The sequence below is a fragment of the Arachis duranensis genome, unplaced genomic scaffold (genome assembly GCF_000817695.3).
Source record: "Arachis duranensis cultivar V14167 unplaced genomic scaffold, aradu.V14167.gnm2.J7QH unplaced_Scaffold_232525, whole genome shotgun sequence".
In the NCBI taxonomy this organism is placed as follows: domain Eukaryota; kingdom Viridiplantae; phylum Streptophyta; class Magnoliopsida; order Fabales; family Fabaceae; genus Arachis; species Arachis duranensis.
Window position 1 is genome coordinate 1,250,790 of NW_026264851.1, and position 11,831 is coordinate 1,262,620.

Genomic DNA, 11,831 nt, shown 5'->3' on the forward strand with positions numbered 1-11,831 from the left:
TAAATTGGTCAAAAGAATGGTTGTGATACTAAATATAATATTAGAATTATTTTAAATCAAAAAATAGATTAAAGACAATTTTGATTTCGTTTTTAAATATTAGAATTTAAGACTGTATTTATTTTTAGAGGTGACAACGGGATAGATAAAGACGGATTTTTGCTCTATCCGACTCCCATCATAAAATTCATCTCATTCCTATCTTCGATAGTAAATAGTTGAATCCTAATTTGTCCATGCGGGTATCCATCCCGTCTCTACCCGTCTTTGTGGATATCTGCCGCATAATTATTAAAATATAATAAGTAAAATAAAATTTTAAAATTTATATAACCATAATTACATATATAACATAAATTAAAATAAAATTTTAAATATAATATAATATTATAAATTATTTTACTAATTATTTTATATATATATATTATACATATACATACGGATAGGACGAATAATTACTCACCCCAAACGAATAGAAGCAAGATAAATACCCATAAATTTAAGTGGTGTTGCCTACTTATTTCTAATCTTTTGGTTGCTTTATTCTATAAATTAAAATAGAAACATTCCCTAAACACAAAATACATACATAGATATATTAAAACAAAACATACGCAAAAGTCAAAACCAAATTCTCAAAGTTAAACCGTTGGCAAGTCATGATATAGCTCATTCTAGCTGGATTCAATGTGGACATTTGGAAACAATTTTATTCTTTCAACCACTGACAAATTGAAAATAGTGTTCAATCGGAATGCCCAAGGGCGAACCTAAAAGGTAGAGATGGGCCTACTAAGTAAGTGATCCATTGGTTAGTATTCAGTACTCACACAGACCTCATTTCTCCTCTAACAAATTTGATCTTTCTTAGTCTTTTTTTTTTCATTTATTTTGTTTCACAATTTTATAGAAATAATTCTAAAATGATTATTGGATAGAGTCAAACATTTCCTTTAAACTCTTAACTAATTTTATAATTATTAAAATTTCTAGTTATTATATTATATAAAAAGTACAATTTGATGGGGTATAAAATCTCTGCAAGATCATAGTTATGTAGAAAGAAAATATTAATTTATTAACCAATTAAACCTATTTAAAATGGGTTTCAGACAAAAAAAAATATTACTAAAAATTTCAACCCTATTTTTAAGAATTTCAATAGAAAATAATTTAAAGCCAAAATAATATATCATCAATATAAAAAATAATAAATCTCTTGTCAAAATAAAGTAAAATAAACCTCCACTATAATATAATAACTAATTAATATTTTTTGAAAAGATACTATATGTGATTAAATAATAATATATAATAAATAAAATTATTTTCTCTTTGATATATAGTTTTATTTTAAATTGAATACATTAGTAACATTTATATAGATATATAGATATTTAATTGACTGGTTAATAAAAGAAGAAAAATGTTAAGTACTAATATATTTAAGTCAATACTATTAATTTTCTATTTTTTCATTAAAAAATATTGACTCTCTAATCTTTTCCATAACATAACTTGATTTAGGTGTGTACTATTATTAAAAATTTAAAACAGAGAAAGTGAGACAATAGAAATTTTGAAATATTTAATTATAATTTGGAAGTAATTATTGGAAACACAAGAAAGACAAAAAAAAAAAAGGTGCCATTGTTGTTAATATAGTTTTCTTCGTGGGTTTACCTTTTGCCTTGCCTCTTTGCTTCGCTGTCGTTTCGCCGGCCAACAGGCAAAAAGAAACAATTGTATCCGTTTTTTCGGTATCGTCTCATTGCAAATTCCATTCCTTTCTGTCACTCACTCTGCTCCCTTTTGATTGATTTTATCATATTTTCAAGATGAACGACCTTCTTACTGTAAGTTAAATCATCTTTCTGATTTGCCCCTTTCCGATGCAACAAAAAATTTTCAATTTTGACAACTGGGTCTTGTACTTCTGTTGCTAAAGTTTACGTTTTTGGATCGCAAATTTCTGTTCTTACTGTTGGATTTGATAACCTCTTTGTATTATGACTTGGGAGTACTGTGGATTTTTTTTCCAATGCTATTAAGGTTTGAATTATAGGGTAAGGACCTGGATTAATCACTCTTTGTTGTATTGAGCTTTGATTTTTAGTGCTTTACGGTGTTTGATAGTGGAATCTTCTTCTTCTTCTTAAATTTTATTCCTTGAAAGTGGTGTGTTGCTTTAACTTGGATCATGTTTTGGATCCCTATTTAGATTTGAAGTGGCTGTGCTCTCTGTTGTGCTATGCTTATTGATGCTTCCTAGTCTACATCGTTGCTTGATTTGTTTCCCACCTTAATGAGTGGAAGACAGAGCACTTGGTACATGTTTTGGGATTTTTGGATTTATTCTGATAGTGATCTTGGGATCTTTTTTTACTATTTTGTTTTATTATCGTTTAGTAACTTTGGAGCTTACTTAGATTATGTATCATGCTGTGGTCTTTTAAGATCTAAGTTTTAAATGTTTTTTCCCCTTTGATTTCGTGTCTTGTAGGATTCGTTTGCTGATGAAGGTAATCATGGTCAGCCTTCTAGACAAGGTGATATTGAAATGGGAATGCAGGTTCAGAGAAGCAACTCTGATCTGGGAATGGAAGCTTTTAATAAGCAGGTACAACCACTATGTGCATGCTATGTAGTCTTTTGATGGTGTTTTTAACTTGCCATTGCAGTTTTTTTTTCCTCTTCCCATCATGAATATTTTGTTTGATTCTCTTTTGTAATAGTATAGTGTTAGTTTAAGAGTGTAATGAAATTGGTTAGTTTCTCCATGTATATAATATTTGTTTTGTTCAAACTGTTTGTTCAATATTTCAGTTGAATAATTTGAAGTTACTAATATTATTTATTGTGTTATTAGATCCATGAGGTCGACAAACAAATCGATAAGCTCTCTGGGCTACTTCAAAAGCTAAAGGTACCTATTATCACCATCAGTTATCACTTTTTGTTGTTAGCTAGGTTTCATCTACAGCTGTTACTAAATGGAAATGTTGCAGGAAGCTAATGAAGAATCAAAAGCCGTTACAAAAGCATCTGCTATGAAAGGTATATTGCAATGCAAACTCCCCCTATATATTAGTCGAAAGCATGAGAGTCGAATTGGGTCATGATGTGTGAGATTTTTCTGGCATCAATATGGGCTATGTAAATATTCATGGTTAATATTGCATCAAATCAATAATTTTTAAATATATTGCCTTTTCCATTAGGACATTATGTGTGACTGAAACTTAATGCTCTATGATCACTGATGGAAATGCAACATCATTTTCAGCTATCAAGAAGAGAATGGAGAAGGATATTGATGAAGTTGGAAAGATTGCACATGGTGTCAAAACAAAAATAGAAGCTATAAACAGAGATGTAATGAGACGAAGATAATGACTTGATGTTGTTTTAGTAGATTTTAGTCCTGAAATTTCAAACATATGAGGAATTTTTTATATGGCCTTGTTATTTGCAGAACTTAAACAACAGAAAAAAGCCAGGTTGTGAGAAGGGAACGGGTATTGATAGAGCGAGGATGAATATGACAAAGTATGTTGGGAGCACATACTACTTATCTTCATTAGTATATATGATGAAACAACTTAAAAAGCTAAAATATCTATTTTATCTTGAAATTGCAGTGCCTTAACTAAAAGGTTCAAGGATCTAATGACAGAGTTTCAGGTATGTTTACATTTTTCGCACCTTACATCAGTTGTATTTCTCCATTTATGTCCATATTCTTAGAAGTTTTTTATGTTCTAGACTCTTAGACAAAGAATACAAGATGAATATCGTGAGGTTGTTGAGAGAAGAGTTATTACAGGTTTGAGCATTTTCAGCTCCTTGATAAATTCACTTTTGTTGTCCTATGATAGTAGTATATATTGTTCTTCGATCTATTTCACTATTTTTCTGAAAAGGTTTTCACTTTGCGGTTGAATTATTTCTTTGACAGTCACTGGAACTAGGCCAGATGATGAGGTGAGCTTCACTTGTGAATTTGTTACTTGAGATGAAGAATACACTGCATATAGATTTTGTTGTAATTGGCTGTTTTATGGCTGTCTTAGACAATTGATCACCTGATTGAAACTGGAAATAGTGAACAAATCTTCCAGAAGGCAATTTTAGAAGCAGGACGAGGACAGGTACTTGGTTTATGTTCTGTTTTGAAATGTCCCCCCAAAAAATAATTTGAAAATTGATATGGCGCTATGCCATCATTGTTGTCAATCTGTCTCTCTGCCTTCTTCTCAGAAGAGGAGGGGATTAGCGAAAGTGCGAAATGTTTCATCACGATTTTATGAAGTTTTTTTTTTTATCCAAAGCGTAGTAGCTGCATCAAGTGAAGTGATGTTTCACGTTGTACAGGTTGTAAGCACAGTAGAAGAAATTCAGGAGAGACATGATGCTGTGAAAGAAATTGAGAAAAAGCTTCTTGATTTGCACCAGGTTTGCATGGATAAAAATCTCAGCCTTAAATATTTAATTAAGTTGATGATACCATTATGAATATGCCAATCGTATTTCATCATTTCAGATTTATCTCGACATGGCAGTCTTGGTTGATGCTCAGGGAGAGATTTTAGACAACATCGAAAGCCAGGTTTGTTCATGCTCCCTCACAACCTCGGATTTTCTGTCTGTATATTTGTATGTAGAGTGCAGGCAATGTCTAGTTCAGTTTGCGATAATGAGAGCCTTGTTCAGGTCAACAACGCAGTCGATCATGTCCAGAGGGGGACAACGGCACTTCAAGGTGCTAAGAAACTCCAGAAGAACACTCGAAAATGGACGTGCATCGCCATCCTTATACTATTGATAGTAGTAGCTATAATAGTTGTCGGCGTTCTTCATCCTTGGAAGAGTAGCTAGGGCAATTGATCATGGCCCTTTTATCCCTTGTCAATATACTTTCGTTCCTTGAGTTGCTTTCAGTAAAGCATTTGTACGAGTGAAGCGGGACGACTTGTTAGCACAGGATTCTTGAGTCTTATTTTTCTTTTTCTTTTTTTTGAATATGATGCTTGATATGTCTGGTGTGTTGATTTCTGACCTTATTATATACATTGGTGTGTCTCAATATGAAATTCACATTCTTTAATATACCTTCAAAAGTATATTTCCATGTTCCATTCTAAAGCAGCTTCTTCTTCCATTTGGTAGATTTAATCATGTGTTATTACTTTGATTAGAACGACAGTGCACTCTCTTTTTGTTTTACTTCCATGTTTACTGGTTTATGCTAGAGTACCGTTTGCCGCCGGGCCAGTACTCGGCGGACAACCATGTTTTAGCCACCGAGTCACTAGTTCTTATGTTCTTAGGCTGCATTTGGCTGCATTTGGAATAGAGACTGAGAGATAGAGACTAAGATTAAATTAAGTTTCTGTATTGAGTTTGGTGTAAAATGTGCAGGATTGAGTTATGTCTTAGTATCGTGTTGGAAAAGGAAAACTAGGGTTAGATTTAGAATTTGAAAACTTGAAGAAGAGTAATTTTGAACCAGGGTAGCTTAACTTCCAAAAGTAGTTTCAGTATTCTTTCCTTTGAAGAATGCTTTTGGTTCTCAGCACAAGTTTTGGAGGGTTGAGTACACAATGTATAGTTTTTTTTTGTCTTTTCACCTTTTATTTTCTGCCCTCCAATTTATTTTGAAAATAACATAAATTCCTGGACATTAGTGGGTAATTAAAAAATGGAGTGAAATAATTTCCTATTTCTCACTCCAACCAAAATTCTCCCAATTTACATGTTCGGTAAGACCAAATGAATTTGAGAAAGTTGTGAGAACCAAAGACAAACCCTTATTCTTCAATTTAGTTCTATGAAAACAATGCCTGATTTAGAATAGTTATTAAGTGATGAAACTAATTTTTTAGTATAATGGAATTAAGTCTCAATTTTTGAGAAATTATTTTGCTAGCAAACAAATCTTATATATAGGTAGTACTCTATGCATCAGACAGAAGTTTAATGCTAAGATAAAGACTAAAGTTAAAGTGAAAAATGAAGATTGTTTGTTTTTAAATTAAGAAAAATATTTTAAGAAAAATAAAAAAATCATATGTAATGTACAATCCTCTTCAAAATTTAATTTCAATATTTAGTCTTCACCCAACTTCACTTCTCAGCAAAGAAATTTCTAAAATCGAAGGCCCTTTTTGTTTGCTTAGAAAATAAAATTGTTGAGCATCACATTTACATGACATTCCGCTTTATGCGTTATGTTATATATTGGATGAAGCCATGTAAACATGAAAAAGGGTATGCTGGTAACTAGCAAATACCAGCACATTATCATCGTAGTTTCATCATTTCCTTTTTAACTTTTATATCTTTTCTTGCTGTATGCTAACATAATCTGATTATTATGGTTAGGAGATTTTCTTATCTTTATAGATCATGGTTATGCTCCATTTATAATTGCAATTCTCAATAAAATGGCTGAAATATGGTCCTAAATAAAAAGAAAAGAGCAAAGCACTTTTCTACATTGGGTATATTATTATATGCATATCTACATCAAACATGTCTATGAATTTCTTAAATTTGTGACTGATTATCTAATAAAATTGTCATTTGCGCATTATGCCGTATAATATTCAATAATTTAAATTTGTGCAACATATAAACTAGTTAACTTCAAGACTTTCCATCATGGATTGGAATATATGTATGTATTACTTCATATGTTTTCAATATACTATATTTTAATATATATTTTATATTGATAATTGAATTGATATCTGATATTGGTGTATACATATAATGGTCAATATATACCTTAAATCCTAAAATTTGTATTATTGTGAGGTGGTTTCACAGAGTTGTGTGTTGTCTTTCAAGTTTTGACTGGTTTTGATCCTTTTTTTTTCTTGATTCGATTCTCATATAATTGTTTAAAAATAATGCACAATGTTTTTAAGCTGCTATAATATCCCAAGTTCATGTTTTGCAGCAGGAAATTTAGTGATCTTCATTTGTTGGATAATCAGCAAAGTCGTCTATCATTTTAGTTTACTAATCAGATTTGCATTTTCCTCCCAAAATGGCATTCTACTTGACAGGTGACAAACGCAACTGATCATGTTAGATTGGGAAACGATGCTCTTCAAACTGCAAAGATTTATCAAAAGAGGTCAAGAAAATGCATGATCATTGCTGTTATACTGGTCTTGATCATCGCCGCCATTATCGTGATCCCCATTTTGAAAACAAGGAAGAAGTGATGATCACCACAAGAGAAAGTGACTTACTCAAACATAGGAAAACATATGTTACATAACATTTACGAGAAAATTATACACGAAATCTTTTTGTTGCTGTGATTTGTCCTGGTTTTGATACTTTTCCTTTCTCAAACTGGCTCTGCTTGAATAATTGAACATCTTATGAATCATAAGATATGGAATTTTTCTCTCCTTTCACTGACAACTTGAGAGAAAAATTAGTTCTGCAATACATGGACCATGACTCTTGTCATATAATTGATATTTACATCCATCATTTTGTCTATTTAACTGCAACTTCAAAAGGGACTGTGGCAGGAGCTGTGAACTATGAATAGTTAATTGGTTAAACATATATAATATATTTGGATTGATGATTGAATAGGATTAATATTTGATTAATGATTCAGGAAAACAGATGCAAGTATGCATACACTGAGGTAAGCCTGAATTTTGTCAAATACCCTACTAAAACTAATTCAAATGGCTGAGAATGATCACATGAAACCAAACCTTGAAAGCATTAATAGATGACAATGGTAGCAAAACTTAAAAAGATGTAAGACTCCAATCTTACCTGCTTCTTTCATGTTGATGTTACCATGTTAAGTAGTCTTTCATGATCCCATCCTCATTTATGGTAACTGATTTCAGATAGAATAGCCTTTCTTGTTAGCCAAATAGCTCATTTCATAAGCTTGGACATATGCACTCAAGTGCTGTTCCTGCCTGTGCTATCATCATACAATATCTCATGCATTACCACCTAATTTTTAGAATGATTTCAAATTTTGATAGCCTTACCACCTATTGTCCAATGTCCATAGCTATAGTAGTATCATTGATTAGTTATCAAAAACAACTTTCCATGGAAAGTTGATTTCGCAGAGGTGGTTGTGACCCCAAGTGAACCTGACTTGCAATTCAGGGGTTCAAATATTGTCACCTATAATATCTAACCATCATTGGGGCCTGGAACTGCCAAGCAATCCCTTAGACCGGAAACCAACTTCTCTATCTGAGCATCTAATCATTGAGGAAAACAAGAAGTTAACATGAAAGTTCTAAATGCATAAAAATTCTTAAAAGATAATTGAAAGGCCAATTTGATTTTGTGCTCCTTGTCCAAGAGGCTTATGGAATTGAGCTTTAGCAATTCGACTTGATGCAAAATGGGATTACGGACTATCCTCAGACCACGATTTTGATAATCTCATTGCCAATAGCTTCAATAAACAAAATGCATATGCAAGAACATTTGTCAACACCAAGCTACTAGCACTCACTACTTACAAAGGTTTCCAACTTCAACCATCTATCCATACCCTGTGACTATGAAGAATACCTTAAAAGGCTAATATATTTCATTTCACTGGCATTTTTTCCTCACCAAAAGAATAGCAGGAACTCCAGCTTCTCCAAGACTCCAACTAAACTCATCTATAAGCAAATAGATTCAACTTTCAGACTTACAAGACTTTGCTAGTTAAATAACCCAACAATCAAATGGGAAATTTTGTTACTATCAGAATTGAAGCAGACACATGGAAATAGAGAAACAGTATAATATGCTTTTGAGCATCATGGATAGCACTATTTCGTGACAAAAAGCATGAGTATCAAATTATCAAAATATGAAAAGTCATGCCAAATGCCAATCAATAGCTTGGATTTTTCTTCAAATAATCTATTGTAAGATCACAAACTCCTAATAAAAACAAGCAAGGTAGCAATAAAATTATCACAGCTTGATCATCTGAAAAAAGGATCTAAATTCAAGCAGCATAGCAAGACCAAGCTTGGATATCTAAAACCACATGATTTTAGGTCAGAGGTGAACATTCAGCCCAACACCAGTTGTTCTCAAAATTTCACATTGAACAAGAGAGTTATAAGGAAATTGATCGAGCTATACGCAAGCTGTTATTTTTACTGAAAAAAAAAATCAATAAAACAAAAAATATTAAAATTTACCATTTCCTTGAGGAAGCAACACCAAATATCAAATCAACAAGATCTAGTTAGATTTAAAAGAACCAGAGAGATAAAGAAAGAAAATCAAATCTAACAGAACATACAACATGTCAGGCCAAAAGATAAAAAGCGACATAGTTATACGCCCGAATCTCGAAGGGGGGAAATAAATCTCTAACCTTGAATTTGATTGAAGCTGAGAGAAAAAAATAAAAACAGTGAAGGAAATAAATAAAATAGAGAGTCAAAATTCGCAGGTTGAAAAGGTTCGAATTTGATGTATGGTTGGAAGAAAAAGAAGGTGCATATTATTCATGGCGAATCAGCTTCAACGTGCCTCATTATTCAGATCGATGCAGAGACAGAGAGAGAGAGAGAGAGAGAAAGAGAAACAGCGACAGTGGATCTTGTCATCTATTGCAAAATAGTGAAATTAATTTTTTTTAAATGTTTAAAAAATATTATTTTAATTTTAATAATATCTTTTAAATGTTATCAAATTATAAAGTCGTAATCATTATAATAATAATAACCACCATAGCATATACTTAAAAAAATGTCACCAAACTTCTATTATATATCTAGATATAGAAAAAAATTTAGGGTCCAGATTTTTTACTTAAATTTACTATTATTATATATTTATTTTATAAAAATATAACTATATCATGTATGAACTTTATTATTTTAATTTAAAAATAATTAAATTCTCAATTTTTATTTTACTAACTTTTTTTATTGTAGAAAAATTAATTCATATATTATCCATTAATATATATTCTTAATCAGTCTTTCCTTTAATTAAGTATTAAGATTTTGATTTTATTTTTTTAAATGTAAAACTTTGAGTACATTGTTTTACACTTTTACCCGTCAAAATATTTACAAGTCAACAAAAGATTAATTACATATTTGTCACGTTGAAGTGTGTGTTTGGATTACAGTTTGCAAACGGGAGTTTGCATAAAATTGATTTTGCAAACTTGATTTTGGTCAAAAGTAGGTTTGTGTTAAAGTGATTTATGTTTGGTAATTTTTGTATCAAAATGGATTATAATAAAATAAATGTTGTTTGGCTTATACCATTCAAAATCACTTTTAGATAAAAAATTACTAAAATAGACATCAACTTAGATTTTTTTTTATATTATCCTATTGTTTTAATTTAGATATTTAAATAGATTTTATTAGTTAATTTTATAATAAAATTAATATTTACTTACTAAAATAAAAATAACATATAAAAATAGACAAAATATTTTTTTAAATAAAAATAAAAATTATATATTTTAGATATATATATATTGTTACGGTGGGTAACCGGAGATTAATACGACGGATGGCGTTTGGCGGCCCAAGTGTATGATGGAGGAGAACTCCGGAAAGGTCCGCAACTCGGGAGACTCCGTCCGACTTGTGCTCGCGCGTGAATGGGGGGTGGTACCTGCAAAGACACTCCGATGCCTAAGTTAGCAAGAGTGTGAGCAGGTCTAGAGAGTATGTTACTTTAGTATTTTTTTACATCGTACTCTTATTCTAGTACTCTCAATAATCTTATTCTTAATATTAATTTGAAATCCAACGTTTATGATTTTATTATTATATATGATTAATTTTTTATTTAATTTATCTTTTTTAATGGAATCATAATCTATATTATAAAAAATTACACTAAAATATAGTATAGGAGAATTATAATTATAAAAGATAGTACTGAAAATAATAAAAAAAATTAAGTGATTGAAACAAATCTAAAAGTTCTTAATGATCTTTTTATATAATATATTTTTAGTATTTTTAGTACTTTCTTTTAGTATGTTATAATTTTTTACTATCATTATTATTTACAGTTAATTTTTTTATTTAATTTACTTTACCTAATAGAATTAATAAATCATATTATAAAAAGATAATAACAAACATAATACATAAAAATCACGATTATAAAAGTGTATAATATCAAACAAATAGTTAAAAAAATAAAAATAATAAATAATAGAAAATTAGAGCTCATATAAATAGAAATAACAAGAATTTTATAAATAATACAATAACATATACAAAGGATAAAGTTGGTAAAAAGTAAATAAAATGTTAGTATCTATGGCTAAAAGTCCGTTAAGAAAACGCAGAAGCTAAAAATAGTTGCTTCTTGTAAACGCTGGTTTTGGCAGCAGAATCACTTCTACGTTCATGAGAAAAAAATTTGCCAAACCAAAAGTTGAAACTTTCAAGAAATTTAAACGTGCTTCTTCCCTTCCAACGATTTCCAAACACACCCGAATAAGTTGAAATTCTAGGACATTTTAACCGAGGGAACCTATATAATATATAACCGCTATTCATGATCCATATAATATGATTATTTGGACTTGCATACAAATAAATAAATATACAAATTTGAATATTTTCCGAACTAATATAAATTTACACCAACCATTTTATTTAAAGAAATTATATTTATACTATTCTTTGGTATATTATTTATGTGTGTATATTTGTTATCTTTATCAATTAATGTTAATTTTAAAATAAAAATTATATATATACAAAATGTACATAAAATTAATACATATAGTATCTTCTAATTATAATTTATAATTTTATATCGAAGAATGAAGA

General features: G+C 30.2%; 1 protein-coding gene across 2 annotated transcripts; it reads left to right on the forward strand.

The window, feature by feature from the left end:
* The first annotated feature begins 1,639 nt into the window (after positions 1-1,639).
* On the forward strand, positions 1,640-7,251 carry LOC127744079 (syntaxin-132-like). Of its 2 annotated transcripts, none has more exons than XM_052256350.1 (13): positions 1,640-1,856; positions 2,504-2,620; positions 2,870-2,926; positions 3,009-3,057; positions 3,287-3,375; positions 3,476-3,549; positions 3,642-3,684; positions 3,766-3,826; positions 3,959-3,984; positions 4,074-4,151; positions 4,375-4,455; positions 4,544-4,609; positions 7,074-7,251. In XM_052256350.1, the coding sequence occupies exons 1-13, from the start codon at positions 1,839-1,841 to the stop codon at positions 7,233-7,235; spliced, it is 921 nt and encodes a 306-aa protein (XP_052112310.1). In that variant the 5' UTR covers positions 1,640-1,838; the 3' UTR covers positions 7,236-7,251. The 2 variants fall into 2 exon arrangements, with proteins under 2 accessions (XP_052112310.1, XP_052112309.1); XM_052256349.1 differs by lacking the exon at positions 7,074-7,251 and adding an exon at positions 4,714-5,144 and having other exon boundaries at positions 1,647-1,856.
* The last annotated feature ends 4,580 nt before the right edge of the window (positions 7,252-11,831 follow it).

Excerpts from the sequence above, each read along its gene's own strand:
- LOC127744079 (XM_052256349.1), top strand. Across the intron at positions 2,621-2,869 it reads TGGAAGCTTTTAATAAGCAG|ATCCATGAGGTCGACAAACA; the intron begins GTACAACCACTA and ends TTGTGTTATTAG. Across the intron at positions 3,550-3,641 it reads GCGAGGATGAATATGACAAA|TGCCTTAACTAAAAGGTTCA; the intron begins GTATGTTGGGAG and ends TTGAAATTGCAG.